Source organism: Penicillium daleae (assembly GCF_028827525.1).
Source record: "Penicillium daleae strain IBT 16125 chromosome Unknown utg000009l_segment0_segment0, whole genome shotgun sequence".
NCBI lineage: Eukaryota > Fungi > Ascomycota > Eurotiomycetes > Eurotiales > Aspergillaceae > Penicillium > Penicillium daleae.
This window is the reverse complement of record NW_026623157.1, coordinates 1544132-1562790: the sequence shown is the minus strand read 5'-3', so window position 1 is coordinate 1562790 and position 18659 is coordinate 1544132. Positions and strand designations below refer to the sequence as shown.

The window sequence follows — 18659 nt, the reverse complement described above, 5'->3', positions numbered from 1 at the left end:
ATATCATCCTGAAAATAGATTCTCCCAGCTAATCATCTCCATGAAATTTCTTCCCAAGTACCGAAACCTGGATCCAGGACGTTTGAGGGGATGCGACAACGCGGATACGAGAATGCGAGAATGCGAGCGAAGAAATACGAGCATACGAGCGGGGCCAACCAGAAACTTTAAAGAGTCTAGTTTGTAGAGTGGCGATGCTTCGGCATACCTCCGAAATTCGATAAATGGCACCCCGGTACCCATTAGTTATGTTCTACGGTTGAGAAAGCTGTTTGACTGAAAACATCGATGGCATATACTGTCTGCCATTTGTTATTCATCCCAGAGACAGATACTGAATATTTCCCTTCGTATCGGAATTGACTAAAGATTTCTAGTCTAATAGTACACAAGACGAATCAATAGCATGAGAGGAGGCTTCAAAAATCAATTGAAAAAAAGGAAGACGTTCCAAAGTCCAATGCGGATGACACGCCAAATCAACATGCGCCCGAGCCGTCCAGCAACTTATCAGATCAACGCAAGGCAACCACGCGTCTTTATATGCGTCTCTGACAAACGCTGAGGAAAGGCGAAAATCCTCCAGCCAAGAACAAGCGATGCGTTTGGGCATCATGCACTGCCACGGTGGTCGTCGGAAGAAACTTGGCATCTCTATCTTCGATAACTTTGACGGTCTCGTAGTTAAACCTTTCAGAGTCTCCATCTGTTCGGTCTCGATCCCTGACCATGAAGACGCTCGCCGCTGCGACACGGTTATATGGATCATCGGCAGCCTGCATAAAGCCCACTGAATGCGGAATAGCAGCAGCGATTATGTTTCCCTCCTTATCGACGGAGAGATTGTCAAGCGGAACATTCAGAGGAATACTGTCAACCTCAACAAGACCATTATCTGATTCTTCATGAACAGTGATCATGCCCGATGCCGAATGAGAGACATAGAAACGCCCATCACGGCCGCGTACGACGCCGTTGGGGAACGAGCAATTTTCAGTAGCAACTACATCACAACTGCCGGTATCCGACCGACAGTAGGTCAAACTTCCGCCTCCGAAGAATATGACGCGATCACGAAACATGCCAGCCTTTTCGTCGTGGTCATTCGTCACCAAAATTCCAACTCCATCATTGGCGACTGCAAGGTTGTTGGGGGAGATAATAGCCTCGCTAGCGATGGTCTTCACATGCACCAGTGTACTTGAGGATGCCTCAAGGTCAAATATCTCAATGGTGGAGTTAGCGCCCACTTTGCGGGGGTTGAGCGGTTCTCCGGTGGCTGGGTCCACAGGTGGGCGATGGTTGATGAGCCAGAAACGCTGTTGGTGCTGTTGGTCTCCAATGCGTTTAATATCAAAGCCATGCAGATCGAGATCTCCAGGATAGTCGAATTTGAGTTGATGAAGTCCATACAGGCCGTCTGGGCCTGGCTCGTCGATATTCAACACTGAAATATGATCGGTGCGCGACCTTGCGGAAACATTGAACAAGCTCCCTCCCGGGTTCCATCCTGTTCGCGACCTAAGGCTGGTGCAAGCACCGTAGAGCTTCCTGGAGCTATGGTCAAGCCAGACATCTTCACACCCTTCCAGAAGAGGGTGTTGAATGCGCTCACAGTCCCAAGGAAAGTCCTCAATTGGTTGAATCACTCGGCCAAAGCCAAATATCAAGGTGAACGTGGCATGGAGATAGATGCGGTATGCGATGGCAACGACAAGTACTACGGTTGCCCATGCCAGGAACATGCGATTGCCACGTTTTGGTGTTTGAATAACCTCCACCATGGTTTGGAGAGACATTCAAGGTTGGATCATTCCAGATTGAGGGGGTTACGGAAGCTGCACATATCTCAGCCTTGTCAGCGTAGTCGGGTTTTGTTATACCTCCGGGGCCGACTTGCCCCGATTCGAATCTCGATTCCTGCTCAGGTGAGCAATGAACAAATAAAAGAGCCAGAGCGTGTAGAGTGACTAAGATGAGTCATGAATGCTACATCATTCACCAAAAATAAAAATCGATAGAATTAGAATAAATTCAAAGTAGCTGAGCAATTGTCCTCTTTCTACAAGCACGTAGGAAGGTCCAGGTACCCGAAAAGTCGCACGTTCGCTCGGCTGGATTTGGCCCCCACAGCCACTACCATGCACATGTCCGGAAGGCGTGTGATAATAACGACTGCTCTCTGTTGATAGGAAGATACCACCAACATTAGTTAATAGTATTTTCCTCAGACAGGCGTCCCGTGGCAGATCTTCACGTGAAGATCCTTTGACACTGATCAAAGTTAGGGGAATCTCTCTTTCAATTTGGAGGGCAGCATAGAGTGAAACAATATCTGCCTACTTTTGACATCTGTGGCATCACATCCCGCCGACAGACAGGTATTGAGGGCAAGCACGAATGGATCGCTGGCACATGTGCAGTCAGTGTTGAGGTAAGTGCCACAGCCGACTTCCTCGGCAGCTTGCTGGTTGCATTTGAGCTATTCAATGGGTCGTGTATCAGAACTGATTTTCTCTCGATAATCTTATTAGTCTCTCGCCTCGGACACATACCAAACACGGCGTCATGTCTTCAGGATTGTCAGGAGTCCCAGCCATCGCGACTGAAAGGAAAATTGCAAGCGGGGCTAGAATCGAGGGTTTCATTTTGCAGACTTTTTTTAGACACTCTGATGGAAGTCTCAATGTTGAGGATGTAAATATGAGAGAAACGATGGAGATTTTGAGCCTCTAAATACTGAATCGAAGCCAAAGACTGATGGAGACTTGATCTACAAATGATACCTTAGAGCACACAGATAAGTTACTCGAAACCGTCTGACGTACCCTGCAGTATCCGCCCTAATACCAATACTGTTATCTACATGTCTGTCTAGAACCTAGATACTCTGAGGCATTACTTTCGCGATCATGCAAGCAGAGTCATCATTGATCAACATGCATTGGCTCTCTATGTACTCACAGCTCAAAGGCTATTGAGTAACCAGTAGAAACCTCATCCGAGAAGCCCGAGAGTACACAAGACACCTCTATGGTATGCAGTTAGTCTGTGTGTCTTTGATCTCCTCTGCTTTTGACTCTTGTGCGACCTCATATCATCTCGGTAGCATAGAGCAAAATTTCCAAGCTAAGCGTGTAAGAGGCTTTCTAAGCATTTACCTATCTGACACGCAATACGCTTTATTAAACAGCTGAAAGTATTTATGGATATTAACATTTAAGATCACAAGATCGAGTTTATCATTGCTTGAAGCCGGACTCAGCTATCGTAGCTTCCAATTGTTTAGTTCCTCCCGATGCACCACTGTCGGGCTGCACTTGAAGCTGCTGTCTGAATGACGATATCCATGCCGGATTATCCGCAATAGATTGGTTCCAGGAGTCCTCCGAATCATAAAGTAATTTCCTCGATTCTTGTTGGAACATCTCGTCGGTGGGAATAATGCCCAGACTCATTTGCTGGCGAGCATAGCGGCTGAGGTGTTGTGTCAATATACCCGTAAAGGTCTGCAGTGGTACCATTGTCTCGCCCTTTGGAGCTACTTGCAAGGAAGGTTCCGATAAGGCTGGTGATTCATTCTGCGCTTGGGCGCTTGCATTGGCAGCAATCCAGTCTGCTCGTGCAGAGATCTGGGCTAGGTGATCCTGGGCAGACTTGCTTGATGCTGAAAATGGGACCATCGTCTTAGACTCCCAGCTGAGAAGATATGGCGGTAGAGAATTCATAACCTTGTCTGCAATCGCTGGCGGGAAGTCATGATCCCCTTGCCAGTCACTCATTGTCATGCCTTGACGAAAGTGATTCGTCAAATGGTCTGCTCTCTCATCCCAGCTTTGGAGTCGTTGGTCACAGAAGCCACAGCGTGAGGTGATAGTCGGGCCAGCTATTTTCCAGTCGTCAATCATGGGTAAGGTTTCCAGACTATGCACAAGTCTGAGGTGTTGAACTAGGTGGTCCTTCCGGCGAAAGATGCGAGTTGAGTCAGAGCATTGGAAGTGATTATGCGCATCAAGATGCTCGGGGGATGGCTCTGGAAGACTGCAGTAGACACAGTGCATCCTGCCTGTCACGGTCGATACTACCGCGCCTCCATGCGGGGTGCATGCCCAGCCTCCCAGGTTGAGGTGAAGAGATTTTTCGTGGCGAGACCAATCGAACTTATTTTTGAATGTATCGCAGCAAAATGTGCAGCAGAATATTCGGTCATTCTCCAACCCAGTCGGTTTCCTGGGTTTCCTCTTACTCTTGCCGACTCGCGTGCCCGACTGGGAATTTTTAGGCGTTGACACTGCAGACTGTGTCGAAGCCGAAGACTGCCATGACGATGCACTCGTGCCACTCCTGGAGCTAGCCAAGGAGGCTGGTCGGCGATGATGTCGGAATGCACTGCTAGTTCTGTTCGAGAACGCCTCGCCGATAGGCACTCCTTCCATAGCCTGTTCTGACTTATTGACGGCCTGCATGATTGCTGACAGTGATGCCGGCTCATCCTCTGGTGGTGATTCTTGCCATCTCTGCATTGGATCAAGAGAGCTTGTAATATTTGGTGTAGATCTTGCACTCGTTGTCTGTCCTAGCCTGTAAAGAGAGTACCGGCTTCTTCTCCTAGGCAGGCTGGAAGGACGATTCAGGGTTTGTATTGGAATAGCTTGCGACTCTGACCCCATCACTGGCTCAAATAACGAGGACTCGCCACTGTCCAGGAAAGGCATATAGTCACCCGCGTCCTGTTCAACTATCGGAGTGTGGCAAACAGGAGAAGGTGAAAGTCCGGGTTGATACAATCCAGCCAGATCAAATTGCAGCTCGTGACAATCCAATGGAGGCATGGGAACCGCGTTTTGATCCTGGAAATCATACTCGGTCGACCCAAACGGACTCTGAAAATCACCAGGAATCCACGGGCCTGCCGGCCAGCCCGATATGGCCGGAAGTCCCTCGTTATTGTTCGACGGGACGAATTCAAAGTTAGTGTCATTATGCAGAAACTCCACTGCAGTGGTTGCATCCCCATCTTCCATATAATTGTAACGGGAAATTCCGTCTAGGGCGCCGCCAGCTGGCAGAATGTAAGCATTTCCATCAACCTACAAGTTTCGGCGGCAAACTCCGAAGCGGATGACTTGACTCACCGAGCGGCGAAGGTCTTTGGAGGTCTTCGAATTCAAGTGGCTGGGAAGTCGGCGTAGGAGCCTGAAACCCCCAAGAGTCTCTTGTATCAGGCATAGATCGGTTTCAATCTTGGAGGTCTGAAGCAACTTGGGATGAGATGAAGGTGGCGTCGCGTAGGTTCGTCCCCGAAGTCGGCCATCGGACCGATCGGGCTTACCGCAAAAAGGTCACGGTGCTTGTGGGGCACAACCGTTCAGTGGCGGAGATATGTTTATGTGTGGACATCCCTTCTTTGCATGACTAGGTAGAGTGTATCATCTGCGATTTGGAATATTGAATTTATACTACCTCCTACTTGCCACTAATTCAAGATCTATATGTCTTTAGATAAGGTCATCCTTCAACCTATTCCGAATGCCTGCCATCATGCGAAAGAACAACATCTTGATCTGCTGGTACCCGTCATCAGATGCAGACTCAAACTTGATTAATCCGTCATGGTCAGTGCCAATGAAGATACACGTCGCCCTCATATTGTTCGAGTCGTGCTATTCCATAACCAAGAAAGTTAAGGGCTGGATCACTTAGTTATAGCGCAAGGTTACTCACTACCATTTGTGCATCATTGTGACTCGTTGGACCTTGCCCCTCACTGGCAATCACAATATCGAACTGATCATTTATTGTCGTGAATTGATCCAATACGTTGAGCATCCACTTTGCTTCCTTGTAGCTGTCAGTTGCCTGCTGACCATCTCCTTCATTTGCCGCAAGATAGCTTCGAAGCCCTTCCATTCGTGGGTCTAATTCTGGTGTACTCATGAGAAAGAGACCATGTGTTGACTCTTTTATGCTGCGGAAGTGTTTCAGGGGACTTTCACATAATGATTCGGAGTAGTTAAGGGCCTATCAAGCATCAATCAATATGATAGTTCAGGGGAAAAGCGCGGATGCCAAGGCCGGGTACATATTTCACTACCGTTCCACCTAAGCTATGCGCAACAAAAATTATTGGTCGATTTTGGCTCTATAATCTCGTTAGCAAGCATAGATGCTGGCGCTGGTGACGGTGGGCTGCGCTCTATACATTCGTCGATTCTCTCGATTGCCACAGTTCTGAAATTAGACTCTCGGAGACTCTTTCTTGCCAGAACTTGCCACCATTTTCATTCTCAGTTGATACATTGTAACCCCAAGTATATATTCTCGAGCTGGGTAAATCAACTGGGAGCAAACTTCGAAGCCAATTGGTTCCATTTACGGCAGTCCACGACTTTTCGCGGTGCCCGTTCAGTCCATGAACAGCAATGACACTGCCAGCGATTGTTAGTAGACCTTAAATCCAACAGAGAAAATGCCAATTACCCACTCTACTTGTGGATCTACGCCTTCGTACAAAAGTTTCAGTCCCTGTTCACTGGATCCCTAAGGAAACATCATGGCCGATATGAGAAGAATGGCCAAGAAGTAGTTATATCTCTCAAGCTCACCGTCTGTGACTGCCCGGAGAAACTTCTCTTGAATGGCCAGCACTGAAAGCATGACATTTCTTTGCGGCGGGATGCTGGAAGTTGACTGGGGTGGTCTCTTAGGGGAATCAGTGGGCCTCTCGACCATGACACTCGGGCGGGGCTCTTGGAAGGTTGGGGGCCGTGATCTCGATTACGTAAACATATCACAATCCCAGGTCATCCAAAATTTCGTGGTGTTTGTTCTTGATCCAGTTCCATCTTTCAAGTCATTCCAAACATGTCTCCGAATACACAAACTCCCGATGAGGTCTTCCGGGATTCTTCCGTACCGGCCGACTCCAAGATTGATCATGCCGCTTCGATCAGGTACTGGAGCAGTCTTCCAAGCACTACTAGCAATATGTTGGGCATGCTTGGCACCTACCCATGGTATTCACGCATTGAATTGCAAGGGTCCAAAAATTTCTTGAATAAAGTTCGGCGTCTTTCACCTATGCTTCCAACCGAGGGCAAATTCAACCTCGGAGTCGATTGCGGTGCTGGTGTGGGACGTGTCACTGAGGGGTTTCTGCAGCATGTCTGCACGGTGGTAGACGCGGTAGAACCGGTGCAAAAGTTCACCCAAGTCATCCAAGAGGGACAACTCAAGAAAGACGGCGTTATTGGAGACATCTATACCCTCGGTCTGGAGAATTGGTATCCGGAGAAGAAATACGACTTGATCTGGACTCAATGGTGTGTGGGTCATCTCACAGATTCGCAACTGGTTCAATACGTGTCACGGTGCCGGGATTCGTTAACAGAAGGTGGAATCATGGTGATCAAAGAAAACTTATCCACACATCCTGGCGATCAAGACATGTACGACGATGAGGACAGCAGCGTGACAAGGACGGACGCGAAATTCAAGCAGATCTTTAACGAGGCTGGAATGGAAGTGATCAAGTCGGAGATTCAGACGGGATTTCCGAAACAATTCAAGCTCCTTCCTGTCAAGTCTTACGCGTTACGACCGAAAATCTGAGAATCCTCATGTCTTGGCGAGTCCACAAGGGGTTCTGGATTTCATACCGCTCCTGATTTATCGACCACTTTGCTTGCCATGGCGCTTAGTGTTGCAAATCATCTCTCAGAATCATTGCACTTCTGTCGTATTAGAAAAACCTTGCATCATTGGGTCAATTGATATCTGTGATCAATCGTGATCCACCGGCCTTGCAAACCTTTTCCGGGAGGTTTATTTCTCTGGATCTACGTTATTCTTGAAATGACGCGAGCGGGTGGCACAATAAGCAATGGCGCTATAAATTCGATACATCGGCAGGACAATTTCCAACAAGCACAAAGCTGGAGGAACTGCTTCCGCCCAAATCCCGCTTTCTGTCAATCAACATTGGAGTCCCCTAGGTAGACCTGTGGGTAGATCTGATCTATCTTCGGGGTTTGCGTCGAGGGACTTGATTAATCGGCGACTTTGTGCTAGGGAAGAAATGTAATTGAAACCCACTGTCAATTTTGAAAATCATTTCAAGGCTTCAAGGGGTCATCTTCTTCGCAGTCGTGTGGAGATGAACGCGTGGTGCCTTGCCACGTCCATTTTTCCAGGCTTGGCGACCTGGGATTTTCACCGTATCCAACCACATGGTAGACATATAGTGTCTGTCTGAAAGTGCGCAATAGTTAAATTTCTTGTAGCCAATGATTGTCAACTTTGTGAAACTTTTCTCATCAGAAAGTTAGTACCATGGGCGTGTGGTCAGCCATCTTCGTTTTTGGGACCCTGTAGATCAACCCACACTTTCCATAATTGAGTTGGAAAGCGCCCATTTTGTCCATTGTCTGATGAACAAGCTCTAAACCTTGAAAACACAACGCGCAATGAGGCATGAGACAAGGTCCACTTGTTAGATCAACTCATCACCCCTAGATTGTCAGTCCTCTGTTCCGGGCTCACTACTAAAATTGGACCGGCTCGCGAATAAGGTTAGCTAGAACCCGCTACCCACAACCCAAAATGCCTTGCGTCATAGGTCCTACCCCTGTCGATGATCGTCCTGCGGATCTAGCAGATCATCGAAATTGCGGCTTTTTGAAAAGATCGTGAAGGTCATGGTTAGCTATGTGCTTCCATGAAGACCTAGTATATAACCATTCGTGGTTTCGGGCGGCCCTTTGTCATTTCGTTAGTCCGCACGCAGTATTTACTACGTTGGTGCGATAATGGGCCGAGCGTGAGTCAGATTTCTCAAAAGACTTTCTTGAAGGCAACTAATTAGGCACCAGAATTGACGGTTCAGCGTTGAGCTGGGCTGAAGCTGAAGAGGCTGCGCCTACTATTCGCAAATGGGCTACTGAGGTAAGTGGTCCTCGCAACTGCCAATGATATGCGCTAAACTCCACAGCAACTACTTCGTCTTTGGCATCAACAAAAGAATCGAAACGACCCTGACCCATTATGGGGGGATGAAGTGAGTTCTGACACCCACTCCTTAAAACAGACAGATTCACTGACATAGGAACCCAGATCGAATACGCGTTAGTCGACTTGGATCGCAAAAATTCACGAGCCACCTTGCTGCTCGAGCAAGAGAAAGTAATCCGGCAATGGGAGGCTAGAAAGTTCTGCTTAAGTGATGCGTATGATCAGCGTCTCACGCAAAGATTGAAGCGTCGATGGCTGACAAGGGTCTTCCAGGGCCGCTTTACAATGGGAGTGGGCAACTTACGTTGTGGAAACCACTCCTGCAGCTCCATACAATGGCAGGATAACAGATCTATTGGAAGTCGAAGCAAATATGCGGCAAAGGTACTATAAGAGCCTTTTTGTTCATGATGCGAACTAACAACTCACTCAGGAGGCAGTTGATAAACCGATTCCTCTTGCCCCATCAGCAAGCCATGTCTCTTTGCGTCTTTCCTCGAGTGGGAGTCGAAGATAGATGGACCACTCCCAGCCCACCTAATCGTCTCGTCTGTCCACTTCCTCGATATCAACTGCTGGCAAAAAACGTCCAAAGCCGTCCTCAAGGTCGAATGAGGACTTATTTCCCAATCTCTCGCGATCACTTAACGTCGAGTCCGTTCCGTGATGACCCGCCAACGGGAAAAGGAATTCTTGAACATCTTTGCTTGGATGAGCTAGAGATTGGAACTGGGTGCTGCAGCATTCAAACCACCTTTCAAGCCGCCAACGAAAGCGAGGCTCGATGGTTATACGACCAACTCATTCCGCTGGGTCACGTCCTTCTCGCGATGACTGCTGCGACGCCGATGTGGAAAGGATACCTTGTTGATACAGACATTCGATGGCAACGTTTTGGAGACTTGGTGGATGATCGTCGACCCGGGGAAATGGATTTCGTGGTATGAGGGAACTACTCCATTGCGAATATACAAAACTGACGACACAAAGCCACCCCGTTGGACATGGAATCGGACATATCTCTCCCTCGAAAAACCACCGATGCTAGGAGGTAACACCCCTCTGCAGCCTATGGATAAGACTATTAAGAACCGTCTACTGGAAGGTGGCATGGATAATGCACTCGCGGAACATTTTGCATCAATCCTCACCCGCGACCCTCTCCTCCTGACTCGAGCAGACATGGAAAATCTGAATGAGTCAAACACAAGACTTTTTGAGCTTCTTCACGGATGTGTCTGGCATCACGTTCGTTTCAAGCCACCTCTCACTGACAATGGCCCTGGATGGTGCGTAGAATTTCGACCGATGGAGGTGCAGCTGACGGATTTCGAGAACGCTGCATTCGCAATCTTCATGTATCTGCTTTCACGAGCAATCACCACCTTCCATTTAAACTTCTACCTACCACTTGACATGGTCGGTGAGTCTTGGGAAATGGCCCAGAAGCGCAATGCTGTGGTAGAGGGACGTTTCTGGTTCCGGCGGTCTGGATGGTCTTCGAATTTCTACTCGAATGATCCATCCACTAAATCTACATGCAAAGATTCGGGGCATCGTCAACGTGCCGAGGAGGAGTACGGGCTCATGACTGTGCATGAGATTATCAATGGTGAAAGCATGTCCGGGGGTTTCCCCGGGTTGTTAGCCATGGTTTGGCAGTATCTTGATTATACCGATGTTTCCACTGCCGAAAAGGCCAAGCTCACACCGTATTTGGATCTCATTGAGCGACGCGCAAACGGCACCGATCCAACTCCGGCTTCTTGGATGCGAGAATTTGTCTGCCGGCATGAGGATTATAACCGCGACAGCTATGTTAGTGAAAGAGTTTGTTATGATATGATGGAAGAGGTACTTGATTCGAACAAGATATAGAGAAGGGAGTTCAATTTGGATTTAATCAAAAACTACAGGAAGAAGAAACTTCTAAAGAGTTCTTGTAATGCCTGACACTATCTCCGTCTCCATCTCCCCGAAATTCCTCTCAGGATTCACTTGGCAAAGCAGACCAGTGTGCAGATCATATTTCCACTTGTCACTCCCAACTCCACTGTAAGCCCACAGACTCTCGGTTGGATCATACTTGCGTTTGATTTCCAGTAGCCTGTCATATTTGGGGCCGTAGAAATCGTGTTTCCAAGTGCGACTGAAACCATTTGCGGCGTTCATGTATGCCCCAATGTCAGGAGCCCACTTTCTCCAAACAGGCTCCTTTTTCTTTTCAAACCACTCTGCTGCAGCTGCTAGAGACTCTCTAGGGTCATCGGTCGAGTTTATCTGCGCACCCCATGCCATCGTCAGAGTATACGCGGTTCTCCAGGACCAGTTTTCGCTGGCCCAGCGTTTCCTTGGGACTTGGGCTGGGCCAGGTCCAGCTTGGAGATCAAAGCGCAACAGATTTCTGTCCTCGGGATTCTCAGCGACGGAGATTTGACGAAGATATTTGTTCAGGTCTTCTTTAGAAATGTCAGACAGCTCCACTCGCCCTAGGAGTCGCCCGGTGTAGATACGGGATGACCCGGCGAAATTGCTAGAGAGGAACTCAGGCGCCGCAAACGACCGGAAGTCTTCAGAGAATGGCTCTGTTACAGTGACGGTCAGGTTCCCTTTGCTGGCGGCGTGAAGACGAGTGACCAACTTTCTCAGCATGTCGCGCATACTTCCAACGGTGGTATTAAAGGCGAAAAGTTTGGCCGATACGGCTGGACCAGCCACAGCTTGGGGCAAGTGGAGGTATTTCTGGGCCATTTTACCAGTAATTGAGTCAACAGTGCCGGTCACTCCCCCATCCATCAAGTCTGGGAATTGCGAGGCAAAGTCAGCGAAAGCCGCCCACGCAGCATCTTCCATGGGACGAGATGTATCACGAGCGTAAAAGGTCAAGGCGCTGCTCACAGCATTCTCTGGAATGGGATTAGTCTTAATGACGAATTTGGTCACGACTCCGAACTGGCCACCACCTGCTCCGCGAATAGCCCAGAATATGTCTTGATTTTGCTCGTCATTTGCGACGAGAATGCGTCCCTCGCTGGTGACGACTGTAGCTTGATAGATATGGTCCGACGAAAGGCCGTGATGGATAGATAAGACACCATGACCACCATTGGTTAACTGTCCACCTAGACCAACTCTTACATCCTCGGCGCCGACAACCGATCTGTTGGCTTCATTTACAGCAATGTACGCGGAACCCCAGGAGGGTACCACCGCCGCAGATCAGGACGTCTAGCGTGTCTTTACTTCCCGGAATGCGCCAATCTGTTTTGTGCTCCATGTTCCGGAAGTTGTGCGTCCAGATAGACAAAGTATATGCACCCGTTGACCTGGAGATATCACCCTTAGCGTCATTTCATCGTAGTCTTGATATTATCATGCTGTCTCAGTGATAGTACCGAAGCGCCAAGGAATACTTACCAGCCATTGAAGTCATGCCCCGTAGACTTGATGACAATACGGATATTTCGTTTAGAAGCCCATGCCATGGCCTTCGCAATTTGTTCCCCCTCCGTGGCATCGACGACATACTGCGGTAGCCCACCAATACTGCACCCCCTTTCCTCGGTGAACCCACTACTGCCAGGTGGAAGGCAAGAATTATTCGTGAAAATAGAGTAACTGACGCTTTCCGGCCATGAAGCGTGATATGCACTGAGTTTCCATCGTTCTTGGACTTCAGTACAATTGTAAGGCGAGTTGAGCGGATTTCTCATCGTTGGATAGCCATGTATCGCTCTGCGGAGATGACTTGCATAATGGTAAATATGTCGGACCGGTGACGAGCGAAAGGGGAAAGGAAAGAGCATGTAGAATTAACTGATACATATTGAGCAGAAATGTCAATCTCAATCAGCTTGACACGAGAGACCACTCTTGAATCCTGGATTTGGGCGGATTTTCTTCTGATGAAATCTTATGTAGAATGTCGCGTAGGCTATCAAGTAACCTGCTCGTCATTATGAAAAATGGCGCGGAAGAGATGCCCAGCAACCTATTCCGAATACAGAATCTACCAAAATACCACGGCAGATCTTGACCGCATTGCTGGAATTATATCGTTTTCTTTTTTCTCTCATTCTTTATGCCTGGTGATTTGACCGTGGTGCTGCTAGCAGGCAAATGAATTCTTTCGTTGTTGATTCAGATAGAAGATTTTTTGACACGAAACACGTCGATCGATTTATGTCTGTGTTGCACCACGGATCTCATGCAATTTTTGCAATTTCTTGGCAACCATATGCCCATCAGAAAGATCTACAAAGACCCATCTGGCCTTCCGAGCGAACTTGAGCACAGCCCAAAGCCCAAAGAAGACAAAGATCTACCACGCGGCGGCGCAAGTCAGTATTGATCAGGTAACAACTGAGCTGCTGGAAATATCACAACGACTTACAGTCAAGTACGGAGCAACGAAAGGGAGAAGATGGAATCCTTTCCATAGGGCAGCTCCACCAGCTATCACAAGGAGAAAAAGACAGCCTGAGAAGGCTAGGTAAGCCAACAGCGGCTGTCCGTGACTGCGATATGGATATTCGTTATAATCGTCCCGCTCGACTTGGAGTACGCCTTTGTCTCTGAGAATTTTCCGATGGGTCGTAATGCTATATGGTTCGAACTTAATATCTTTCCCAATCAACGTTCACAAACACTCACCAATGGTAATATCGAATAAAAGCCAAGCATTCACAAGCCCAGACAATGAGAACTGCCATAGAGGCCATCTCGCTCAGGATTTCGACAAACTAACTCAGTGTAAGTCACAATATCGGCTTAGTTTAATGCGCCTCAAGAGAGTATTTTACCTTATTAATAGAGTTGCGGGTCTCCGGTTTTCCGATCAATTGTAGAAATGGAACCCACGAAAACGCAAAAGCAGAGAACACAACAGAGCGGATCGGAACTTTGTGACGATTCGTCTTTCCAAACCATGCGACGACGCGTAAGTACCAGGGCTGTCCCTTGCCACCTTCCAATCCACTTGCGAGACCAAATAAAGTCCGCGAGGCAACATAGAGGTTGGTGCTGGTACATGTGAGGCAAGTGAAAATCAAGAAAACATTAAAAACATCTGCGAGATGTGGAATGCCTGAATTCAAGGCAACGGCAACGAATGCAGCTCTGCTGCCAGGCGCGGGACAGTGGTCTTTGGCATCTTCCGAAAGCCAACTCACACGGGGAAGCTCACAGTCTCCTCGGTATATGTCTAGAGTAACCAGAAATCCTGCAACAGTGTATGCAGCTGTGGCAAGGATTGATATGAAGATTGCAGAAAATTTCACAGTATTTCCAATCAATGTATCATTTGGGCGAGGTGTCACATCCGACGGTGCTCTTGACCCTGGGTTCTGGTTTGGCCATTTTGCCTCCAGCGCAGAGGCCGCAACGATCTCAATCCCAACATACGAGAAGGTTGAGATGGACATTCCCATTCTAGTCATCTCTTAGTCGGTCTGAAATTTCAAGATAGGCCAGACCACTTACAACAGGGCAGTAAACCAATTCGGAGCGGCATCAGAGTCATATGCAGTAGGCGAGCTCCAGTCTGCTCGATTTAGCAGGGAATCATAATGGCCATGGGTGCAATTTGACTTACATTTGACACCAAGTGGAGAACCATCTCGCGTTCCAACTTTTCAAATGATGTGTCAGTCATTTGGCTGAGGAAGCACCAAGAAGTTACATATAGCAGCAAGATTAGTAAATACTCACCCCCTCTATTGATGGCAATTAATGCGCATACTATGATCGCAAGACATAATAGCTTAATGCCTCCCGTAAGGACTTCCAGCATGCCATAAATCTTGCAGATTGTCAACATTGATTCTACTGAGGTATCAAATTTGCCCAGGGAATAATTCAGTCTTACCTCAATTTTGAATGCGTTCGCGCAAACTAGAATGAGGGGAATCAAAAGATACAGAACTCCTGCGTGAATACCAGTGCTGTCGTTAATGCCAGGCCAGAAGTTGAACTCGGCAGCTGAGGTTGCAAGGAGCGTAGAAAATGACATGGAATATGTGAACCTGTGAGAACTATAAGTAAATGGATTGTCATCGTCACACATCGCCTCAATTATTTCCAGGCTGGTTAAAGAAAATGTGCATACCAGTAGGCGACTCCAACAGCAATTCCCAGCTCAACATCGACAAACTCGCTGACATACACCGATAATGCGCCGGGTATGGGCCAGATGCAAAGCATCTCTGACACGCACTGCATAACGGACCAGGACAGGAGTCCTACCAGGAGGAAGGACAGAACAACAGCTAAAGGGCCACCAAGCTCGAGGACTTGGCCTCCTCGCCAGTACAGACCAGTTCCAAGGACCGCATTGATCGTGATCATCTGTTTTGGGAGGTTAGCTTGGCCCGAAAAACATTCAAAATCTTTGGACTTGCACAGCGGTCGCTCAGATATAGAGTCATGATAGAATTGAAGATTCGTGTACAGAAATTTGACATACAAAAATATGGATGCCTTTCAGGCTTCGCTTCACCATTCTGTCAGGACTCGGGGTGACAGTAATCAGCTTCGGGGGCGCTTTGGAGAACCCAGTGGTTTCTCTTGGATACGAAGGACCATCCTGACTCGAGATACTCTGGCAATCGGGCTCATCATCACTAGGTTGCAGTGGTGTGGGCTGCACTAATAAAATGGAATCAATTTCCTCGGTCTGCGTGAATGTGCTCCTAGTCTGCGGCTTATTCCCGAGGTTTTGCGCTTCACCAGGGGAGACATGAGTGGTATCGAATGTTCCATTGTTGATGCTTTGTTGTACACCTTTTGAAGACTCTGATATTCCGGTCGACGGGCTGGTCAGGGGGATCCAGATAACCTGCCGTAAGGACGGCATCCTGTCCAGGAGAGTGCTCACGTGGCTTTGATTGACAGTGTGAAAAGAAAAGCACCAGAAGTAATGCGTGGTCTGAATGAAGGCTTTCAACCGCATTAAACGAGAACATATCAGAGGGAGTACATTTGCAACCCGGAGGCTTCTCATACGCATCTCCTAGGCAATTTTTAGCAGCCCCAAATATCAGCATGTTGCTTGGGCTGTAGGCGGCTCTGGTGCGTCCTGTGCTCGACTTCTCAGATAACAAACACAATGCGCCCCACGGGCCGTGGCAAGGATACTGTACAAACGTGCATAAGCCTATCTGTGTTTGCGATATATGATAGGCGAGACCTGAAGTGGCCAAACTTTACTGCAATGCACGCGACCGAGGGCAACGTTGTAACCCCATTTTACCCCTGCACAGCGGTCCGTGCCAGGCTCGTGTTGACGTGTTCAACAGCAGGTCACTTTATCTTCAGCCGCGGGGCTGGGGCAGGGAAGCCTAAGCCCCGTTTCATATTTGGTGAGCAGAACCCGCAGTGAGAGGGACTTGGTGCTACGTGCTCATATTCCAATTTCACATTATGGCCGACAAAGCCCACCAAGGACAAACCGCCCAAAACACCACCTCGAAATATCTCACACAAGACAAGCTTCAACTCCTGCTGGAGATATTATTTCCAGGACAAAAGGAGTTCAATATCCGAGTATGGAGTAGTGTGCACTTTTCTTTTTCTTTGCTCGCCCTTAAGGCTAATTCTAAGCACAGATGAGAAACGATCAATGGTACTTCACCGCACCGAGAATTGTGGGCGATGTGAGTTTAGAACTATATCCTACCAGCCACCATAGAGCTTTTAGCTAATGCAAACTCGTTCTGAAGGCTGAGATCGAGTATGGAGAATCAACTTCCAGTATTCCACTGCTCTGTGGGTGGAGAAACATGCAGTTAGTTTGTAGCAAGGTGCTGACCTTCGAGACTTAGACCTGAACGAGACTATTAGTCGACCAATCGATTGAAGGTGCTTGCACGGAGGTGATATGGGCAATACGAGGCCGTTGCGGACGATCTTATAGGTCAGGCGGGTGAGGCTGTGGACATGAGGCGCAGGCCAAGGCAGAAAAGGGGCAATCCAGAGTCTTGACTCTTTGAGGTGGATTCACGGGCTGCCTCATCTTGTCTGAAGATTTGCGCTTGTTTATAACAGTTGACTACAAGACTAATTACCTTCAATTGGCAAAGAATAATCGATCAGGAACTCTTTCCCTAAAATGGTTTCCTTAGATCACTGCTTCGTTGATCAATTGACCGAGGCCGTACAGATTTTCGATGTCGGGTTAAGTCCATTGGCATCATCTTTGGAAGGGTCTTATCAACGGTCAGATGTATCAAACAAAGAGGAGCTTGTGGCACATTTGCAAAGTTCCCGTGAATACCCCCACGCGTGCCGTTTTATGTTAGTTTTCCCCAAGGCATTGACCCTCTACTATTGTAGCTGATGTCAACAGATCAATCTGCCAGAGGAACTCGTGGCGCCCGTTGCAAATCACTCGGCCCATGCTTGATGCTATTGTCGCCGAGCATGAAATTGACTCCTCGTTCTGGGAACTTCCGTCTTGTTTCTATCAACGTAGCGATGATATTGAGTTGGTCTTTTGTGTCCCATTCACCTTGGTTCGCACAGACTCAATAATAGGTAGCAGACCGGTTCCCAAGATCCATGTGGTTGGAGCATACTGATGATAGACTTTCTTCCTAACTAGAGGTCTCATACACACTAAGATACCCAGAGTATAAAGAGAATGAGAACACATGGACCATCAGACAAAGCGGAGTTTATCATCGGTTTGATACCGCAACGTCCAAAAGCATATTCATTTTGTTCAACCCCACACCCCTGTCCAGCACACACAAGGAGGTTGAAAATTTCCTGACCGGGTCTCCGTCATTGGTTATGGAGGAGCCCTTTTGGCTACATCGGCTCCTGTTTTCTATACATATCCCTGCTTGGAGGGGGTATATCGGGTCATTAGAACGACAATTCTTGCCTATCACCAACACAGCTTTTGCAACATTTATCGAGGAGCCATTGCGTCTGAGTTATGATCATCTCAGCACACTGAGTAACTTGGAGATTCGCTTTCTTCAAGTTCCAGCCATGATTACATCCGCGACAGAAGTTATCGAAGAACTATGTGCACTCTTTGACACCTTATCGCGCCCCCATATAGAAAGCCAGGTCCTTCAAAATCATCGTCGCAAATGCCTAGTCTATTCTCGAACAGCAACACATCTCAAGGACCGAATACAAACTATTGCCCGCTTGCTTGCAGATACGCTACTGCTTCGCGACCAAGTAGTCGCAAGAGAGCAGAACAAAAACATTTTCCAGCTCAACAAGTCGGCTGTTTTCATCACTACCCTCACATTGCTCTACCTTCCAGCCTCATTTCTCGGCGTAAGTGCGGTTCCTTCTGCAGTCGTGAAATCCGCGCTAGTCTCTTCGTACTGATGGCTTTCTTGTCTTAGACTTTCTTTGGCATGAACTTTTTTGCTATGGATCAGACTAACAACCGTATTGTCGGCACTCCCATGGTGTGGATTTACGTGGTCGCCTCAGGTGTGCTCACCGCGTTTACGTTCCTGTTCTACTACTGGCTATTACATCGAGATGGATTTGTGTTCCGCAAATTGGTGCCGAAAGTGCCTGAGTGGAACATTCAGACTTTGAGGCGCCAATTGACAAATCGCAGAAAGGGTGACGTGGAGCTACAACGCTTTCAACTTTGAGGCTTTCTGAGAATTCCGCCATTT

The 18659-nt window shown here is 48.0% G+C and overlaps 10 protein-coding genes across 10 annotated transcripts; 3 read left to right on the top strand and 7 right to left on the bottom strand.

The window, feature by feature from the left end:
• Positions 1 to 539: 539 nt before the first annotated feature.
• N7458_011711 (calcium-dependent phosphotriesterase) lies at positions 540 to 1784 on the bottom strand (the record flags this gene model as incomplete). The annotated part of the gene is made up of 1 exon (XM_056915093.1): positions 540 to 1784. The coding sequence occupies one exon, from the start codon at positions 1782 to 1784 to the stop codon at positions 540 to 542; it is 1245 nt and encodes a 414-aa protein (XP_056759847.1).
• A 1458-nt stretch (positions 1785 to 3242) lies between these two features.
• On the bottom strand, positions 3243 to 5229 carry N7458_011710 (C2H2-type zinc finger protein; the record flags this gene model as incomplete). Its single annotated transcript, XM_056915092.1, has 2 exons — positions 3243 to 5062; positions 5136 to 5229. 2 exons carry the CDS (start codon positions 5227 to 5229, stop codon positions 3243 to 3245), a joined length of 1914 nt encoding a protein of 637 aa, XP_056759846.1.
• A 269-nt stretch (positions 5230 to 5498) lies between these two features.
• N7458_011709 (uncharacterized protein) lies at positions 5499 to 5910 on the bottom strand (the record flags this gene model as incomplete). Its single annotated transcript, XM_056915091.1, has 2 exons — positions 5499 to 5663; positions 5725 to 5910. 2 exons carry the CDS (start codon positions 5908 to 5910, stop codon positions 5499 to 5501), a joined length of 351 nt encoding a protein of 116 aa, XP_056759845.1.
• A 954-nt stretch (positions 5911 to 6864) lies between these two features.
• N7458_011708 (N-terminal protein methyltransferase) lies at positions 6865 to 7611 on the top strand (the record flags this gene model as incomplete). The annotated part of the gene is made up of 1 exon (XM_056915090.1): positions 6865 to 7611. The coding sequence occupies one exon, from the start codon at positions 6865 to 6867 to the stop codon at positions 7609 to 7611; it is 747 nt and encodes a 248-aa protein (XP_056759844.1).
• Positions 7612 to 8122: 511 nt separating this feature from the next.
• Positions 8123 to 8698, bottom strand: N7458_011707 (uncharacterized protein; the record flags this gene model as incomplete). The annotated part of the gene is made up of 2 exons (XM_056915089.1): positions 8123 to 8246; positions 8625 to 8698. The coding sequence occupies 2 exons, from the start codon at positions 8696 to 8698 to the stop codon at positions 8123 to 8125; spliced, it is 198 nt and encodes a 65-aa protein (XP_056759843.1).
• Positions 8699 to 8807: 109 nt separating this feature from the next.
• Positions 8808 to 10955, top strand: N7458_011706 (glutamate--cysteine ligase; the record flags this gene model as incomplete). Its single annotated transcript, XM_056915088.1, has 8 exons — positions 8808 to 8818; positions 8871 to 8943; positions 8990 to 9055; positions 9112 to 9224; positions 9283 to 9393; positions 9443 to 9950; positions 10000 to 10863; positions 10926 to 10955. The coding sequence occupies 8 exons, from the start codon at positions 8808 to 8810 to the stop codon at positions 10953 to 10955; spliced, it is 1776 nt and encodes a 591-aa protein (XP_056759842.1).
• On the bottom strand, positions 10939 to 12815 carry N7458_011705 (putative isoamyl alcohol oxidase; the record flags this gene model as incomplete). Its single annotated transcript, XM_056915087.1, is given in 3 exon segments — positions 10939 to 12176; positions 12187 to 12335; positions 12427 to 12815. 3 exon segments carry the CDS (start codon positions 12813 to 12815, stop codon positions 10939 to 10941), a joined length of 1776 nt encoding a protein of 591 aa, XP_056759841.1.
• Positions 12816 to 13189: 374 nt separating this feature from the next.
• On the bottom strand, positions 13190 to 13730 carry N7458_011704 (proline-specific permease; the record flags this gene model as incomplete). Its single annotated transcript, XM_056915086.1, has 3 exons — positions 13190 to 13330; positions 13403 to 13610; positions 13663 to 13730. 3 exons carry the CDS (start codon positions 13728 to 13730, stop codon positions 13190 to 13192), a joined length of 417 nt encoding a protein of 138 aa, XP_056759840.1.
• Positions 13731 to 13784: 54 nt separating this feature from the next.
• Positions 13785 to 15862, bottom strand: N7458_011703 (proline-specific permease; the record flags this gene model as incomplete). The annotated part of the gene is made up of 7 exons (XM_056915085.1): positions 13785 to 14439; positions 14491 to 14551; positions 14603 to 14638; positions 14719 to 14809; positions 14876 to 15041; positions 15116 to 15354; positions 15473 to 15862. The coding sequence occupies 7 exons, from the start codon at positions 15860 to 15862 to the stop codon at positions 13785 to 13787; spliced, it is 1638 nt and encodes a 545-aa protein (XP_056759839.1).
• A 1540-nt stretch (positions 15863 to 17402) lies between these two features.
• N7458_011702 (uncharacterized protein) lies at positions 17403 to 18635 on the top strand (the record flags this gene model as incomplete). Its single annotated transcript, XM_056915084.1, has 3 exons — positions 17403 to 17541; positions 17609 to 18303; positions 18375 to 18635. The coding sequence occupies 3 exons, from the start codon at positions 17403 to 17405 to the stop codon at positions 18633 to 18635; spliced, it is 1095 nt and encodes a 364-aa protein (XP_056759838.1).
• Positions 18636 to 18659: the final 24 nt, after the last annotated feature.